This window comes from Sphaerulina musiva, assembly GCF_000320565.1.
Source record: "Sphaerulina musiva SO2202 unplaced genomic scaffold SEPMUscaffold_1, whole genome shotgun sequence".
In the NCBI taxonomy this organism is placed as follows: domain Eukaryota; kingdom Fungi; phylum Ascomycota; class Dothideomycetes; order Mycosphaerellales; family Mycosphaerellaceae; genus Sphaerulina; species Sphaerulina musiva.
The window spans coordinates 3992729-4010698 of NW_016017383.1; the positions used below are offsets into that span (position 1 = coordinate 3992729).

General features: G+C 53.6%; 7 protein-coding genes across 7 annotated transcripts; 2 read left to right on the forward strand and 5 right to left on the reverse strand.

Moving 5' to 3' along the window:
• Nucleotides 1-64: 64 nt before the first annotated feature.
• On the forward strand, nucleotides 65-1651 carry SEPMUDRAFT_58245 (uncharacterized protein; the record flags this gene model as incomplete). The annotated part of the gene is made up of 2 exons (XM_016909462.1): nucleotides 65-282; nucleotides 479-1651. A coding segment is annotated over exon 2 (1125 nt), but the record flags the coding sequence as incomplete, so codon positions are not given.
• A 902-nt stretch (nucleotides 1652-2553) lies between these two features.
• Nucleotides 2554-4154, reverse strand: SEPMUDRAFT_122973 (t-SNARE). Its single transcript, XM_016901815.1, has 2 exons — nucleotides 3918-4154; nucleotides 2554-3733 (listed from the first exon to the last, which is right to left on the reverse strand). Exons 1-2 carry the CDS (start codon nucleotides 4047-4049, stop codon nucleotides 2846-2848), a joined length of 1020 nt encoding a protein of 339 aa, XP_016765757.1. The 5' UTR covers nucleotides 4050-4154; the 3' UTR covers nucleotides 2554-2845.
• A 577-nt stretch (nucleotides 4155-4731) lies between these two features.
• Nucleotides 4732-5868, reverse strand: SEPMUDRAFT_146604 (uncharacterized protein). The gene has a single exon (XM_016903761.1). It carries the CDS (start codon nucleotides 5379-5381, stop codon nucleotides 4938-4940), a length of 444 nt encoding a protein of 147 aa, XP_016765758.1. The 5' UTR covers nucleotides 5382-5868; the 3' UTR covers nucleotides 4732-4937.
• A 1162-nt stretch (nucleotides 5869-7030) lies between these two features.
• On the forward strand, nucleotides 7031-8258 carry SEPMUDRAFT_146605 (chromatin associated protein KTI12). The gene is made up of 2 exons (XM_016903762.1): nucleotides 7031-7098; nucleotides 7220-8258. Exons 1-2 carry the CDS (start codon nucleotides 7093-7095, stop codon nucleotides 8219-8221), a joined length of 1008 nt encoding a protein of 335 aa, XP_016765759.1. The 5' UTR covers nucleotides 7031-7092; the 3' UTR covers nucleotides 8222-8258.
• A 22-nt stretch (nucleotides 8259-8280) lies between these two features.
• On the reverse strand, nucleotides 8281-10153 carry SEPMUDRAFT_146606 (uncharacterized protein). The gene is made up of 2 exons (XM_016903763.1): nucleotides 9273-10153; nucleotides 8281-9205 (listed from the first exon to the last, which is right to left on the reverse strand). The coding sequence occupies exons 1-2, from the start codon at nucleotides 9955-9957 to the stop codon at nucleotides 9027-9029; spliced, it is 864 nt and encodes a 287-aa protein (XP_016765760.1). The 5' UTR covers nucleotides 9958-10153; the 3' UTR covers nucleotides 8281-9026.
• Nucleotides 10154-10253: 100 nt separating this feature from the next.
• Nucleotides 10254-13489, reverse strand: SEPMUDRAFT_78114 (ARM repeat-containing protein; the record flags this gene model as incomplete). The annotated part of the gene is made up of 2 exons (XM_016910183.1): nucleotides 10254-11324; nucleotides 11484-13489. The coding sequence occupies 2 exons, from the start codon at nucleotides 13487-13489 to the stop codon at nucleotides 10466-10468; spliced, it is 2865 nt and encodes a 954-aa protein (XP_016765761.1). The 3' UTR covers nucleotides 10254-10465.
• Nucleotides 13490-13703: 214 nt separating this feature from the next.
• SEPMUDRAFT_78118 (uncharacterized protein) lies at nucleotides 13704-17801 on the reverse strand. The gene is made up of 2 exons (XM_016910184.1): nucleotides 14112-17801; nucleotides 13704-14050 (listed from the first exon to the last, which is right to left on the reverse strand). Exons 1-2 carry the CDS (start codon nucleotides 17560-17562, stop codon nucleotides 14025-14027), a joined length of 3477 nt encoding a protein of 1158 aa, XP_016765762.1. The 5' UTR covers nucleotides 17563-17801; the 3' UTR covers nucleotides 13704-14024.
• Between the last annotated feature and the right edge of the window lie 169 nt (nucleotides 17802-17970).

Sequence of the window (17970 nt, forward strand, 5' to 3'; positions counted from 1 at the left end):
TGCTGCGTGAATGTTGCTAATAACTTGACTGCACCACATTTAGCCGACACCTTTCTGACTACCGAATTGAATACCCGGCCCTGATCCTTTCTCTCTCTCTCCAGGGCATGGATATGCCTCTCGACGACGACAACTGAAACTCTTGGGTACGCCGTAGTACCTCGTCCCAAAATCATCCACAATAAGGATAAACCCTCTCGGATGCTCCCGGAAACTTGCTCAAAGACACACCGAACGCAAGAACGCCATGTCACTTCAGTGAAGCAGAGAGAGATTCTAAAGGTCAGTTCCCACGTTCAAGTCCCACAGAGCCATACCCCTTCGTTCCTGGATACAGCCTTATCCGAGTGCGAAGTGAAAATTACACGCACTGGTGCTGGCACGCAACGATCGGTAATAGCTGCGGTCCATCAGCGCGATGGACCCGTGCCCCGATCTCCGGCCGGGCGACTGGAGACCCATTGCTGACCTTTTTCAGCCAACGGAGGCGGTAGCCAGTCATAAGCTCTGTCTGGTACGGAGAGAATGGATTCAGGGAGTGAGAAGCCCTTCAAGACCATCGAGGTCGTTGACTCAAGAACGAACCAAGTGTGCAAAGTGGCATGCATGTCATGTATACGAGGCCATCGCACTACAGCATGCGGTATTCCAGTCTGCCGAAACAAGATCTTCTGGACTGTCAAACGCCCAGGGAGGCCCTCCAACTCATGCACATGCCGTTATGGAGCCACGGGAGGCTGCAAATGTGTCGTGGCAACATCAGCATGTCCCCATAAGGCCAAGAAGGGCGAAAAGCGTAGCGGGGAATGTCGATGTGATGAGCAAGGACGGTATTGCTGTTTGATCGAACCCGACCACTGGACCGCCCTGTTTGCATTGCAGAAGCCTACCGTTGAGTTTTGCCCAACCCGAGAAGATCTTGAGACGAAGCAAGCGGCCAGTGCTTCTGTGCAGCACATATCGCCATCACCAGGCCATGTGATGCCCAATCCAGCTGGCGTGATGAGCGTGCCCAGCACCCCAGGACCAAACATGCCGCCACAGATCATGCCATCTCCATACAATGCCTTCACCCCCCAGTCGTCGTCTTTGACACCGCGCTTTGGCGTGATGGGTCTCGGCGCTCCTCGGCACTCACTGCCCGACGTACCGCTCGATCTATTGACATGGGGCGGCGATGTGTCTCATGCACCGATAGACTATCCGCAACACTACTCCGACACTGGTAACAGTCCCGAACCCTGTTGTCAAACGTCCACGTCTTCGGCTCCGCCCCTGGGATCGCCGCAACCAATAGCACAGCTGTCGTACTCGCAGCAACAACCGCTGCATGATTTAGCACTGCCTCAAGCGTTTGACGTGCCGGGCGACCAGAACGCAACCCACGCTACGGTCGTTCCAACGACCCTCCCTGCGACGCAGTCCTCGATATTCAACATCGAAAAACTGCAGTCCGACTTCTACACGTATAGATTGCCTTCGGCGATATGTCAAAGCTGCGGGTATGGTGGCTGCAACTGCAAGAACTGTCCACCGTTATTTCAAAACCCATTTGACGGGAGCTGGGCACAATGTTGCGGCCGAAAGCATGCTCGAGAACCACAGACCACTCCCGAGCCGCGCAAAGTACCTCGATCATCAGGCTACGATGGTAGCGAGGGTATACAGGCGCATGCGCGAATTCGGCAGCCAGCAGGGAATGGAGGTGGTTGCTGCGGTTCTTCTGTCGACAACAGCAATCCCAGCGCCGCCACCACCACCACCACCACCAATAACCACCACCATAGCAACCACAATGGAGACCACACATTCCAGCCTGAACATGCCTACACGAACGACTTTGCTAATCTGGAGCACCAGCCCAATATGATACCCACGGATTTTGACTCGTTTGTCCTGGAGCCCGACTTTGTGTTGGACGATGGAGGCGCGCATTTAGACATTGCCGACTATCTGAATCTGGATCTGGATGCGGTACCACAGTCCCACCATAATCATGGCGAAGAGCCACCTGGTGCGGCGTCAGGAGGTACTAATGGTAGCGGTGGTGGTGTTGGTGGAGGTGGTGGAGTTGGCGGCAGTGGTGGTGGCGGTTGCTGCTGTGGCGGTGGAAGGTAGAGAGCATTGTGCACGATGATAGTATCTATTACCAACTAGAAGAATTTAGATTTCAGTTTTGCTTTTCAACGCATGAGAGAGAAAAGGGCGGGAAGAGAGAGAAAGAGGGAGAGGTCAAATAGTAGACGAGCCAGGAGGAATAGGTCGAGCGCTCGGTCTGGCAGTACGATTTCACACGCAGCGAAAGAACTTGCCTACTACCAGGACACATATAGAAGAGGATGAAGAAGACATGACATGCTCAAATGCAGCAAAGGACTCAAGGACTGGTTGATGAGACCCACTTCAATATCTCCATACAAGAAGCTCAATTTTCTCACCTCTCGCTTGCATTAATGGTATCGTCTCCAGCGCTTCTTCCATCTTCCAAATACATTGCCCTTTCTCTCTTCTCTCACTCGCTGTGGCTTTCTCTCTCTCTTCTCCCTCCCTCCTCTCTCTCTCTCTCTCTCTCTCTCCCCCTCCCTCCCTCTCCCCACACTATTCTCTCATACAAGCTGTACAAAGTCTAACGACCACACACACAAAATAAAAAGGCCACGACATCGGGACTGATGTCGAAGAAGAAGAAGAAGAAGAGTAATAAATCTCCGTGCTGTCCTGCCTGCTTGCCAGGTTCGGCCGGGAAAAGGGATGTTTGTTTCTCTAGTCATTAAAACACCGGCAGGATTCCAATTGCCCCAAAAACCGGCCTGTGTGCTTTCTTTTGTTTTATTTTTTCCGAAGTCTAGTTCTTGTTCAGACCAAAGTACAGCCCGAGAACAAGACCTAGGATGATGATGATGGCGAGGACAATGAAGAAACACCACCATTTGAGTTTTCGTGCTCTCCGAGCAGACTCGATGCCCTTGTCGAGATGTACATTGCCAGCTTCGGTATCCTTCTTTACGTTCTCAGTATGTTGCTCGGCTTGCATGATAGGTTCGTCCTGTAGCACGACTGCGGTTGCGAGGTCTTCCATAAGCTGGTTGAGTTCCATGAGAGTCTTTTCAATCTTTTGAATATCATTGTGTCGAGCTCGCACTGCGCCGAGGACGGTGTTGGCAGTAGCAGAACGGTTCGTCTTCAACGCGGTTTGAAAGACGCCTTCGTTGCCCCAATCGGCATTTGAGGCTTCCTGGACTTCAGCTTCGGTGGCCTCCGGATTAACTATTCTGTATTGGCGCGCGATTTGCTCTCTGTAGCGCTTCTCGTAATTGGCCTCCTCGACTCTGTACTCCTGCACTTGCTTGGTAAAGCTAGTCTTCAGCTGTCCCACCTGCGTGTTCTTGACCTGATTGTCTTTGCTGCGCACGGCGTCGGTCTCGAGGAACTTGATCTGGTCCTTGATCGATGTGTTGAGTACCTGGGTCTGGGTGATCATGGATTCGAGCTGGCCGGAAGAGGAGCCATCGGGCGAGGACAGGGCGCGCTGGTGCAGTGACGCGATCTGGCCAACGTGCGTGGTGAGGGTGCGGATATCCGCCTTGACGGCCTCGACGCGCGACAGGAAGTCGGAGTTGGACATGACGCTGGGCCCAGCCTGGACATACTGCACATTCTGGCCCGCTTGCGGCGCAATTGGTGCGTATGAAGTGTTGCCATCGGTCGTGCTGGTGGGTTGCGGGTTGGCGGCCTGTCAAATTGTCGCCGTCAGCTTGTGTTTCCTTGACACCGCTCTGCGCAGGCCATGTATGTTGCGCCTCGCCTCGCCTCGCCCCCTCGCATCACCCTCTGCCTTCTCGCTCTTGCGTACACAACCCGCGCGCATGGAAACTCCGCCACCCACTGGAGCGCACAAGGCATGGGGATTCACTCACCACCGCTTGCCCGTCGTAGCCGCCGGCGTAGGGATTGGCGGCGTCGGTGGAGTAGGGAGTCGCTGCGCCATAGCTCTGTTGGTCGCCGCCGTAGGGATTGCCGCCGTAGCCCGAATACTGGTTGTAACTCATGATGCCCACACGTCGGCGCGCTGGCGTGGATGGTGCAGGGCAATGGCTCAGTCGCAGTTGCCAGCAGCAGCAGGTCGCAACTCGCAAGGCGGGTGCAGGTGGAAGGGTGCCCAGGTGGGTGCTGGCGCCGCTGTGCGTGCTGTGGATCGGGACTTACCTAGAACGAATGGAACGAATGGAATGGGATGGGCAGAAACGACGCTAGTCCGTCGGTGGGCCGTCTCTCCGTTTCTTCATAGTTCATACCTCTCGTTCCGGCCGGCGGTCTCTGTCTTCTTCCTCCTGCTTCTCCTCCTTCTTCTTTTGTTCAAAAGTGCAAGATGGTCTTGTCTGTATGAGAAGACAGCCTTCTATCTCTGCCTCACTGACATTGAGTGCAGCATACTTACCTGACCGAGAACAGCCTGCTGACGATCCCAATGGACGCTTGCACCCATTGGCGAGTCGGCGGCCACCCGCCCAGCGGCAGTAGTGAGTGGAAAGCGCGGCATGTCATCGGCCATCGCGCATCCGCATCATCATCAGCATCCGCATCAGCATCCGCATCAGCATCATCAGCATCGGCAGAAAAAGGTTCTCCGTGCATATATCCTGGTTCGTGCATGCCGAACAGACCACAAGTTCGTACAGAGATACCACGCGGAGCACATTTCGTTTGCCACGTGGAGAGGAGGGCACAGGAGCACGATAGAACTATGTATTGCGCCCACTTCTGAAGTGTGCGTATGGTATGGGCTTCCATCACAGAGCGTCTTCTGCAGTACCTTTATTCTTACAAAAAAAACATATCTCTCATAACCGTGTGGATATCTCTCGTCGCTGTCTGTCACGACTCGCTTGCAGGTGCTCATGCTCAGCGCGTTCTCGGCCGCAAGCCGCTCCGGCGCCTCATAATCCCACGTCGCCGAGGTCCCGTGAAAGACACGCCATCTGGGCGCGTTTGGCGGCCTCGGCAATCAGATTGAAGTCTTGCAGGAAATGCGCCGTCTCTGAAGGCCCTCCAGCAGGACGCTGGCCAACATGGGATGTTTGCTGTTGTCGTGAAGACATTCTTTGTTGCTGCATATGTGATGGCTGTGATCCAAAATAGCTTGCAGGCTGTTGTGCCGAGGGCGAAGGCAAGGGCGCTGACGAAGACGGGACGCCCAAATGCGATACCTGAGACATGGCCGTGCTATTGATCGATGATAGTGAGGCAAGCGAGCTGGAGCTTTGGAAGGCCGAAGACGTCGCAGATGAGGATGTTGCTTGTTGCGGGTACAGAGGTCGTTGTTGATATGGCTGTTGGTGGTGGTGGTGTTGGTGTGGTTGTTGCTGCCTCGAATCCATCATGCCAGCTCTAGTCCAAATGCTCAAGTCGTTCGTTGATCGAATTTTTCGGATATCAAACCCCACTCCTAGGCGAAGGGATTGGAAGTGGAGATATCTGCTGGTTCTTAAAAAGAAAAACCAGAGAGACCAACCAGTTTGACAAGCCGGCAATGCACACTGCAAGGAAGCACCGACGGTGCTTTTCGTGCCGAGGACGAGTTCTTTATGGCCGACGAGCTTCGCACGTTGTCGACCTTGCAGCGGCTTCGCAATAATAGAGTTTGTCGAGCAACAGCCGATCGAAGAAAATCGAACAGGTCGATTTCAAGTGATCCAACAGCTACGGAGCAATTCCGCTCGTGATGCTTCGGAGGCAGAGGAGAGTACAAGTAGGTCAGGTAGGTACCTAGTTGCAAGGTCGTGAAGCGTGGCCGAGGAGTTTCTCGTCGTATGCTGATGTGGCAAAAATGGATCAGTACAGGTAGGTAGGTAGGTAGGCAGGTAGGCAGGCAGGCAGGTAGGTAGGTAGGCAAGTAGGTAGGTAGGTGGATAGGTGGATAGGTAGGAGGTAGGTCAGGCAGGTATTTGTTAAAAATCAGTCTAGAGAGGTGCTTATACGCTTAGGTTGGGGAAAAGTGGCTGATCGACGGGAGTTGTATCGCAAGCACAGCAAGTGATACCAACCAGCCTATGCCGAAACAAGAGTTGGTGGTCGGGAGGGCCGACAGGACCGAGAAGTGCGATGGCTCTCGGTGATTACGATAAAGGCAATCCGGAGAGAGGCAGCGGTTGGCGGAAGCGGAGGCAGCGTACCTTAATCACACCAGTTGCCAGGAGTAGGTAGACTCTAGAGTACCTAAGTCTCAGTAGTGAAGCTTGCGGGTGAGCGCGGGCATCGAGTGAGTACAGTACCTTGGTAGGATGTATGGGGACGGGAGGTATCATTATATCATGGATATATTATATTGGAGCATGTCATTTTTATGCCTTCAGTCGCCGTAGCGTGTGGTAGTGGTGGTGGTGGACCTGGTGGTGATGGTCGTCATATCATAATAAATATGTAATACATTATACAGGTACATGTACCTGATTACCTACTGTGTACAAGTACCTTATGTACCTGTCGGATTCCACCTATTCCACCTACATGACATGTAATAAGTACTGTATTGTATCTCCAGTTCCATGGGCAAGGATATTTGAGAAATTTGAGAAAAGCACTTGGCACTTGTGACATGTGTGACCTGCCGGATCTTCCCCAACTCCCCGCACTCGTGACGAAAGCATAATAGATGGAATCTGCGCCGTCCCTGGATGAAGATCGGGCGAAATTGGCGAATGAATGGGAACAAGCAACAAGCAACAAGCTTGACTTTGGGAACCTGGAACCCATCATAATCATCATGATCATCACAATCATGATCATCATCAACATCATCAACATCATCAAAATCAACATCTCATCATCTCACATGTCCAGAGTGGACCAGTGAGTGCTATGAGTGCACCGAGCTCTCGTCGGAACTCGTGTGTTTTGCCGAAAAAGTACCAAGTTACCTCCATGTACCTCCATGTACCTTGCTGTAACCTGATTGGGATCGCCGCAAAGTTCTTCCTCCTCCACCTATTACCGACCCGATCCAGAACTTCTACCACAGTAGTATACCGTACAACATCTTCTTAGCGAACCACGATACGCCTGTCGGAGGGGGGCAGACTCTCTCGAAAGAAAATGCCTGTAAGCCTTCCCCGCACACACACACACACACACACACCACCCAGCGCGCCCATCATCATCAGCTGATCACTGACTCTTTGCCTACATGTACCTACCTACCTACTTACCTACCTGACTATAGCTGATTCTCATTTCGGGCTACCCATCCAGCGGCAAGACCTTCCGAAGCACGCAACTGATTCAAAACCTGCAACAAAAAATCTCCGAATCCCACGAGCCGCGAGTGAAACGCCTCAAAATCCACCACATTGACGACACTCGCCTGGGCCTCTCGCGCGAAGTCTATGCCGCTGCGCGCGCGGAGAAAGATGCTCGCGCCACGCTGTCGTCGGCCATTAAGCGTGTGCTCGATCGAGATACCATTGTCGTGGCAGATGGGATGAATTACATCAAAGGATTTCGCTATCAACTCTATTGTGAAGCCAAAGCTGTACAAACGACAAATTGTGTCGTTCATATCGGTACCCCGGCAGACAAGTGTCGTGAATTGAACGAATTGGCATTGAAATCCTCTTCCTCTTCCTCCTCGCCCTCTTCATCCCCCACCACCACCACATCATCAACAGCAGGAGCAGGAGCACCAGCAGAAAAAAAAGGCTACTCCCCCTCCCTCTTCGAAAATCTCATTTTCCGCTACGAAGAACCCAACGGCATGAACCGCTGGGATTCCCCACTCTTCACCATTCCCTTCGAAGACGCAGAAGGGCCCTACGAAGCCATTTGGGAAGCCCTCATCGGCTCCTCGGGACAAGCCAAAATCGTGCGACAGAATGCCGCTACCGTCCTCAAACCCGCTGCGGAGCAAGGGTATTTGTATGAATTGGATAAGACGACGTCCGACGTGATTGCGGGCATTACCGCGTGGTTGCAAGATCATGCGGGGGAAGGGGGTGGGGAGGTGAAGGTGGTGGTGGGGACCGCGGCTGCGGCGGAGGAGGAGAAGGAGGAGGAGGAGCAGGTGGAAGGGGGGTTGGTGGTGCATTTGCCTGTGACGGCGCCTTCGCTGCCGCAGTTGCAGCGGTTGAGGAGGCAATTCATCACGTTGAATCGGCAGCATAGTTTGAGTAAAGCTCGCATACGCCATCTGTTTGTGGATTATCTGAATGATTCCTTTCAGAGCTGATCTGATGGATGGGCATGGAATTGAAATATAACACGACCTCTTACACTGTTTTTTTTTTTCGAGGCTCTCTGTTCCACCCTTTACTCTTCATTCTCTCATCCTGCACATTGGAGTGCAGCGATGTCTGTTGTGCATTCAGCGCATGCATCACGGATCCTATACTGACAATATTTTCAATTCTATGCCAAGTGACCTCAGCCTCATCTCTCAGACCCACGGTCTCATCTTCTTCTCCCAGGATATAAAGCAACTCCCGCCTCTCAAGCTTCAGACCGCGAAGGCACATCATGCATGATCAACCTCCCTCTACATAGATGCTGTATATCTTCAAAGCGCCCGTGGCTCTTTGCTACGCCCTCGACTCGACAGCGAGCCCGACCCAGGGATTTCCAGTTTCGGAAGTCCTAGCTGCTGACACAATCTCCGACACCGCCCTTCCACAACAGGTATACCAAATTCCGGAGGATACAACACGTCAGCTTTTCGTGACGATATGGGAGGAATCTTGACTGGCGAGCGATTCGATTCATGATTGAGTGTACCGCGAAGTTTGGCAACTCTTGTTGTCAGGTGAGCTAGCCGGACGTGTAGCTCAGCGAAGGATTTCTCCTGGACCTTGATGACACCAGAGATGTCGTTGAGACGCTCCGTCATTGTCTTTCCAGGGGGAGTTTCAGAGGTTGCGGAGGAAGTTGCCGGGGTCGGAGGGGATATAGGAGCGTTGGGACTCGATCCAGCAGAGAAGCAGGTGGCTGTGATCATGTTTTTGGGCTCGAGGTGGTGCTCTTCTTCGAGATGAGAAGGCTCACCTTTCGAAGGCAGCAGGTGCGATAGCTACGACAACAACCAGGCTGGCAACGATCAAGGCTGTCGCCACGCCAGTCACGATGATGATAGAGCCTCGCGAGGCAGGAAACTTGCCACGAATCACGTAGTGTTGGCTTTCGAAATAGCGATGGAATCCCAGTAGCAAGATGAGGATGGCTGCACAGGTCAGCCGTTGGTCGGCAAATGACCTCGACAGCATCATCAGACGCAACCATGTACTCACATATCCCAATAAACGTAGCCCCCAGTGGCTTTCCTACCGACCTCAACCTCGCAGTTGTATCCGCTTTCCCCGGGTCCGACCCCGATCCAGACTGAATAGAAGTATTGAGACGAAAGAGCTGCGTAACCGCAATGCCAATCGAAGCAAAAGACAACGAAGTCCTCAACCACGCCAGAAAAGTGCGTTCGAGAGCGAGATGGTCTCGTGCGACACTGCCCTTGTTGTCGAGTTCGACGCTACCATATTTATCCACAAACGTCCTCCACCAGCTTCCGTGCTCCTGCACCCCAGAGTCTCTATTGCTGTGGTCGTCGTGGCTGGTGCTGGTGCTGGTGCTGGTCCTGTTGTTGTTGTTGTTGTTCGGTTCCTGTAATTGTGCTGTACTGGCGGAATCCGCATCCGCATCGCCGCTCCGTGGATGAGCTGCTCCATAGCCGCCGCTCTTTCTGTTACGAGCTTGCGCACCACTGTCCGTGTTAGTGCCTCGTTGGATGGCGCCGTATTCAGCCTCGTGTCCGTTTCGGATGATTGCTGTGTGCTCGTCCGCGGAAGACTCTCCCGACAGCCGCGTCGAGCGCTTTGCTGGTGGTGGTGGTGAGGATGAGGATTCCAGAGGACTGCTGTCGTGACCTCCACCTGTATCTGCTGCAATAGCCATGCTCCGGGCTGTGCCTGGGGTCACCATCCGAAGTGGTAATGCCGTGCTGGTCAGGAAGTGGTGCCGCCCGTTGCGTTCTGACACGCGTCTCGTCCTGAACCGCTGGTGGCTTCGCTTTCCTTTGCATCTGCTGTCGACACCTTCTCACACTGGCATACGCAGGAAATGTGCAGCTGTCTCGGTACGTCGGAGCTCTCGTCAGTATGGAGCGGATGCATCATGCGCGGCCTGTGATGATGTGCTTCATGTTGAAATGTTGTCATCACAAGATGGCTATGGAACTGTGGCTGAGATGGCTAAAAGCTTGCCTAGCTCTCTGCTAAGTTACGATACCTTCTAAATTCGGATAGAATAGAACTACCTCTTCGAGCTATCGACTAGGTTATCAACGCCCAGCAGTTTCCACGTGCGCAAGACCCAAGACACAATCATGCTGGTGTAACGAAAGTCTGTGCTGTGCGCGATGTGTTCGCGCGCCAGTGCAACAAGGATCGCGTGGTACCTCCTAGTGTTTCCACACTCATTTCCAGGTTCCTTACTCATCATCCTCGGTGCCCTCCTCCAGCGCCAACCAAGCACTCCGGCACTTCACTGCTTCAAGCCTGACGCTTCGTTTGCTATCGTCGAGACACATCAGCAGCTTCTTCACCACCGGCCGTCGATGCGGCATCACCGCCTCCTGCTTCAGTTGTTTCGGTATCAGTGCCAAGCACCTCAAAGCTTTCGACCGGACTAGAGCTTCGTTGTCTGGTGCTTGAGTCGCATCGAGCAGACGCATGATCAGCGAGCGAGAGTGCTCTGCGGCAATTGTAGGATCATGCATGAGCAGAGACTCAAACATGACCAGCGTAGAGAATTTGACTGTTTGGTCCTGAGCATCTCTCAGATCCATGCACTGCAGCAACGGCGGTAGTAGGCTGAGAAGAGATGGTTCAATGACCGAGTACGGCAGCCATTGCAGAACACCAGACATGGCAGTGAGATAGTTGATCTTGGCAGACGAATCTGCCACCTGGACGCGCTCAACGATAGGTCTGACGAGCTGGTTGAATGCACGCTGCTTGTACAGTCCTGTGATGGCACAGTGATTATCTTTGGACAAAATGTCGTCTGGTGCTAGCAGCCCAGCAAATCTCCTCGCAAACGACTTATCGGCACGGGGAAGCACTTCTAGAAGCGTTTGCAAGTACGCTGAAGTGAGAGCACCACATTTGCCCTGCACCATAATTGCTTTGAGAACTGCAAAAGCTATGTTGCTCTTGGTTGTGTCTTCGTGATCCGCAAGTAGGGCCTGGACATCGATTCCAGCAAGCTGCACTGAGTTCTCAAGGCTCTTTGGTTCCAGGAATTTATTGACCAAAAGGGACAGGTGGCGAACGATCGCAACGTTGACTCTCGCCTTGGAAGGTGTACTCAAGAGAAAGCTTGATTGGGTTTGGAGGGTCGCCATAATGTCTTGAGGATCCACGATCTCTGGCCTGATAGCAGCATAGTAATAGAGAGCGAAGGGTGCGTGCTCGCTAACGCGTCTAGTTGACTCCTCTGGTGTGGACGCCGTCGATGGCGACAGCCACTCCAGGTCCGTGTTGTATACTGTAGCCTGGAAGTGAGGCGATTGCTGGCGCAGTATATGGTTTGCAAGACGACCAACAATGTCAGCAGTGGCATCATCTTTGCCCTCCGGTGAGGTCTCGCGCAACTGCTTGATCATAGGCTCGGCATAGTCTGTATAATAGTCGCTTCTGATGCTGCCATCTTCTGCCCTAAGCGGAGACCCTCGAGTGAAGCAGTAGAGTATGGCGAGGAGCAGATCTCGTTGGAATGTGCCTGTAGCCTCCTGCGCTTGTGCCGCCTTTAGCTTGTTCTTCAGCCGGAGCACTATCGTGTCAAAAATTTGTTGTTCGTGGCTCAGCTGCGCGAAAGCCTCCAGCGCGGGTCGATACGTCTGTCTGTCGTCCGATTGATCCGGCAGCTCAACCATAAATGCCGGGATAGTTTGGTTACGAATTGTTTCCGGCACAGCAGCTGCGAGCTCCAAGAGCGCAGCAATGGCTTCAGCCCGGATGTCACCGTGGCCAGTGATCTTCTCATGAAGCACTACCTCGTTGATCGCTCTTACCGCCAAGCCCACCTTCTCTTCAGATAAAAGCCTTTTGACGCTGACCAGCTGTATCAGGCCGTTGAGCGCGGTTAGGCGGAACGACACCTCTGCCTTCGGCGCCTTGGCCAGTGCGTGCAGCATGGCGTTTAGTGCCTCATCGAGGAAAGCTTGCAAGGCTTCCAGAGCAGGCTCTTTCCCACTGGCTTGCAGCTCACCATAAGCCTGAACCAGATTGTTATAGACCTCCAACAAGCCTCTCCGTTTTGCGATAGAGGCCGAGGAGGCATACAATGAGAACAATACTGGCAACATGCCTTTGGCAATTTTGTCGGCTACGAGAGGACCGGCCTTCGCCACAGCGAGAACGATGCGCCCAGCTCCCTGTGATTGCTTGGTAGGCGCATCTTCAAGATGTTCGTTGCATTCTTTTATGACAGGTCGCAGGTAAGCATTGAGTGGACTCTCGGCCACGCCTAGCTTGCCAGCAATCAATGCCAAAGCCTTTAGCGCCTCCTCGGCAAGGTCCTCTTCTTGCACATTGATGATCTCAAACTTTAAAGCATCCCATAGGGGAACAGCATATAAGTTGATGGTGTTGATTGAGTAACTGATGGTGCAAGCCTGTATCGTGTGAAGCACATCTCGTTTTGTGTTCATTGAAGTCGAGTCCAATTTATCCAAAAGGGCGGGGAAAGCGTACGGGGCAAAGTCTGAGTTGGCTGCGATACAGTCGCGGAGCCTGTCCTTGAGATCTTGGGCTGTGATGCCGTAGGGGTCGTCGGGTGGAGGCTTGAACGTGATGGGGAAATAGTTGAAGACTGCGTCAAACATGTCTTGCGCGTAGGCCCGGATATCCCATTCCGCCATCGGAACCTGTAGAAGTGAAAAAACAATCATGAGGTTCCTGGGATCCTTTTCTCCTTCAAAATACGACACGATCCCTGGTATGAGCTCGGAGTCTTGATCGTTCAGCTGTTTGATTGCAGATCGATACTTTGCCAGCAAGAGGTCGATCAGCTGGACAACCGGGAAACGTTCAGTCTGGAGCTTGAACTGCCGTAGCGGAGTCGTATGGTCCAGAAAAGTCCGCATCACTTTTTGTACAGTCTCAGTATCCCATTTCCCTCGTTCCTCCAGAGCGAGCAGTGCTCGCGCGGAGGCGCCTATACCTGCGACATCGCCAGGAATTCTTCCGAGAATGAAGTCCGTCAGCAATCGGCGCTCCTGCAGCGAAAGCGTCTTGGGTGGGAGTTTCTCTAGCACATCGGCAAGATATGCCACCGTCTTGCCACGAACAGCACTGTCATCTTTGTTGTTGATGTACTCCTCGAGGCTTGTGATGAGGTTGATTAGTTTGAGCTGCTTCTTGTCCAGCTTGTCAGCGCTCTCGGCCGCTATTCTCGAGGCTTCGGCCTTGTTCTTGTCCACCTCGAAGAGGTAGAGTTGTATGTCAGACATATTAACATTTCCAAAATCGTGAGAAGTGGAAGGAAACTGGAAGATGTAGCACTTGATGATGCTGAATTTGAGCTTCCGTCACTGGTCGATAAGCGAAAACCGGGCCGACGCAGGGCGCCACTTCCCTACACAGCTCTGACCACGATTGAACTCTGAACTCTGGAATCTGAAATTTGATTCCTTCTTAACTAAGGTATACAAGTATGTAGTAGGTGTTTACTGATCAATCACATTCTTGCGTTGTACTAGGTCTTCTTGCCCACTAAATTGTCGCTGTCATTGTAAGCCATGTAATGCCCTGCTGCCTCTATTGCAGGCCTACCTAAAGTGTCTCCGTCACAGACTTCAGGTACCTAGACATCGCAATACAACGACAACGGCGACAACAATGGCCCCCAGCATATTACACCCTGAAATCACGGCTCCAAAGCCACTCTTTATTTGCAGATATTATAGCAAACGTAGTACACTATGTACATTTACCCATTCTATAGCTGTTTCACATGGTATAAACAACGATCACCAGTGATCACACTCAGAAGCCGAATGGATTTTGCGGAGCTGAAAGTAATGGTCAGTCTCGTGGCACAAAACACGTAGTCGTGAAATGTAGTGTACTTACTCGCTTTAGACAAGTTGGCCCTACCTGTGGGCTGAGGCATCAGAGGTTTAGCTCCGGGTTGCAAGCCAAAGCGAACTGGAGGCGGCGGTCCAGTCTTTTGAGGCACGAGTGGCGCAGCTGGTATAGAAAGGGGTTGAGAAGGCCCAAAGACTCCTCCAGTCTGTTGAGGGGGAAGAGAAGGCGCAGGCTGAGTTGCATACCCGTTCATGCCGGTGGGCTGTGACATGTTAAAAGACGGCTGGAACCCAGTCTGTTGCGCGGTAAAGGAATTCGAGAGTCCCGACGGCATTGGCTGGTAGGGTTGTCGAGGCGGGTCTGCAAATGGAGACCCGGTTTGCGCGCCGTTGACTGGTTGTTGTTGATAAGGTGTTTGCCCTTGTCCATATTGCTGGCCGTATTGTTGACCGAATTGGCTCTGAGGCTGGAATCCGGTCGGTTGAGGTTGCATAGGAGGGTAGTTCTGTTGCATCGCCTGGATACTGTTCTGCTGCGGAAACACTTGGTTGAAGCCCTGCGGCTGGTATGCGGTTTGTTGCGGCTGCATTGGCTGAAATTGCTGCTGTTGTGGCACCTGGTTTTGTGGCTGGTAGCCGGTGAGCTGCGCCTGTAGTGGCGGTGGGCCGAACGAAGACTGTTGTTGAGGCGGGAAGCCTGGCGCCGAGGCTGCTCTCGGGGGCGGTGGCATGCTGAAAGACCCTCCGTTCTGTTGGGGCGGGGCCGCGGGCCTTTGTCGCGGCATAGTACTCTGCTGATAACCAGTCTGCATAGGCTGCTGGAACCCGGTCTGTTGAGGCTGCTGCTGACGAGCAGCAGGTGCCAAAGAAGCAATTTTATCGAAGATGGCCTGATTTGCTACCGGTGGGACTGGGGGTGCTGCAGCTTGAGCAGCTTGAGCAGGCTGCTGAGCTTGCATAGCAGGTTGTGGTTGTGGAGCAGGCGTTGGCTGCAACGGAGGAGCAGATATAGACAGCGAAGCAATATCGTCGTTGATCAAGGGCTTAGCTGGTTCCTGAACAGGCGCTGGAGTTGGCGTCACTGCCGATGCAGGCGTCTGCGTTCGCTGAGGCTTCACGTCCCAGGCATCGTCGTCGAAGCCATTCGATTGACCCGCAGATGCTGACCCGGACTTCGCGTCTGCGAGCGGCGTCTTGACACCCGCGCTTTCAGATTTGTCCTTGAAAGTGCTCTCGTCAACGACGTCATTCGTTTGCACAGCAGGCGCAGGTCTGCCTTTCCTGGTGTTATTCTTCAGGACACCGCCGGGGCCAGCGAACAGACCACCATTGGAGCTCTCGGCTCCACCTGTTGACGAAGCCACTTGAAGGTGTCTATCGTATTTGTTGTCCAAAAACTTCATCACCCTGAGAATATCCCCTTCCTTGAGACCCAACGTGCGTAGCAGCTGCGAATTCACGTCTGGAAGAATTTCGGGACCCATGTTGTCCTTCGAGAACGACCCAGCGTACCGCTCGCAAATATGTGGGTCAACACCGCACTGCAGAAAGAAGTCAAACCAATCGTAGTCTTCTTTCCTCTGCACACTAGCACCTGCCGCTGACCGTGTGCCGTTCTGCTCCCTTTGTCGTTGTGTGTTTCGCCGCTTGATATCGGACAGCGGCTTATCTTCATCCAAACTTGCTCCCGTGGCACGCTCGACATACTCAAGATCTTGGACGGCCATTTTCGACACCGGGACAGCGATCTTAACGCCGTTAAGTTTGTGTAGGTGAATCTTCCCTTCACGTAGCCCGATGAATTCAGCCTCTACTTTGAAAGTGCCGCTGCGATCCTCCCACGTCCTCACTCGACTTGCGTTTGGCTTGCTTTTTGGCTGGTCTTTCGAGCTTCGCTTGTCCGAACTACGCATCGATGTGCGGCGCGTGTCTCCAGCCAGGCTGCTGTTCCTCTCAGGAGGAATAACATCGCTTTCACGTTTCTTGTCCTTCCGAGCAGCTTGTTTCGTAAGACGTTCCTCCTCCAAACGATTCTGCTCTACAGTGCTTCGAGCAGCATTCAGACCAGTGATTGTCTCAGCACCCTGCGATATAGTACCCGTGACCTCAACGTACGAAGAGGGAACCACGCCTTCTTTGCCATTCTTTAGGCGCCTTACCATCCACCACTCTTCGCTCTTCGCGTCGTCCAGAATGATAACCTCATCTTCTTGAGCCATAGTCACTTCATCATCTCCCTGGGCCATGAACTCGTAGAGCATCCGGCCCTTTTTCAGCCCTCCACCGGTCCCAGCGCTCGCAGCCAATACCTCTCTGAGACCTTCTTGTCGCACTGCACCCGCTAGCTCACCAAGCGCAGAAACAATTTCCTGGGCAGTATCCTTTGCACCAGCGTGGAAATCGATGCTCTTGCTCGGTCTGATCAGTTCCACGAATACATGCTTTCCTTCGATGCTGTAATGTGTGAGCTTCTCCGCAGTCCACTCCTTACTCGGACCGTCTCTGCTCTTCTCTGGGCTGATCATGATAATGCCTTTGGCGATATTGATGCCGAGAGTGGTGGGCATCTTTTTGTTCTTTCCCATGTGCGACACCATTTCATGAACATTGTAGAGGTGGAAGCCTCGCGTTGAGGTCACTTCGTCTGCATAATCGTCGTCGTATGGCGCGGGGGCAGCTCGGTTGTAGGGTGGTGACGCAAGTACTCCGGCTGGCTCTGGCGAAAGACGAGATGCGTACTGGGTCTGGAGCGGAGCAGGCGAGGTTGGAGACATAGCCTGCGACGGCGGGCGACGTGGCAAGGACGGTGCGGCTTCTTCGTCACTCTGCTCGGGTGTATACTCCGGCCGTTGGGGCTTAGCAGGAGAGGCGAGTCCTCGATCCGTGGAAGGAGAAGCAGTAGCACCACCGGTCCTCTGTGCGATGATGCCTGCCAGAGCAGCCGCCGGGTTGCCTGCAGCAGACTGTGGTGACGCCGGCGGAACATAGTCAGCCTCACCGGGGAGTGGCTCGTCGTCGGCCGGGGGTGGGCGAGCATGTATAGACGGCGGAGCAGGTGCCAGCACTCGAGCTGGCGGCGGCGCTGAGGCTGCTGGTGCCGCCGCCGCCGCCGCCGCTGCATCCACGCGCTCGATGTATATGGCAGGGGCAAAGCCGTATTTGCCATTATGTCCGACCAGCGTCCAGTCGGGATCAGTCTCGTCGTATACGTCCAGGCGCGTGTCCTCCTTGAAGCTCAGCTCCTCGTCGGTCTGTTGAGCATAGTCGTACAGCGCCTTTGCATGGCTGATGGGTTGCACCTCTTCGACGTAGTTGTTGGGCACCAGGCCTTCGGGCTCCTCGTCGTCGTCTGAGGCGGCCTTCTTCTTGCACTTCCACCAATCGTCATCGTCGCTCTTGTCGAGCACGAAGAGCAGATCGCCCTCCCGGACCTCGAGCTCCTCCTCACTCTGCGGAGCGTAGTCGTAAAGCGCGCGGACCACGTCGACAAAGGGCATCTTGCACACGCAGTGCTTGCTGAATAGTTAGAGAGACAGCAGTGAGTGGTGACCGAGATGGACAGAGCGGACGCCTCCGTAGCGCGTGGGAACCAAAGATGGTGCTGCTGCTGCCCAGCGCTCTGTCGCTCCGACGGGGTGTCTCTTGGGCTGTAGTCAAGTCCCGGACTAAAACTCGGCCCATGAACTATGTTGCCACACCCTTCCACCAACGTCAACATCAACCTCGCAATGCTTCGAATCCGACACCAGGCTGCATACAAACAGAAGCCTGATTCAAACTGTGCATGTCACATTCGGTAGCAGCAGCGAGAAGTTCGTCCTTTACCCACTCTTGGCACGTTTGTTGCTCAGCTCAGATGCTGATGTTGCCAACTCTGGACGGCATGACGCAGCACCTCTATCACA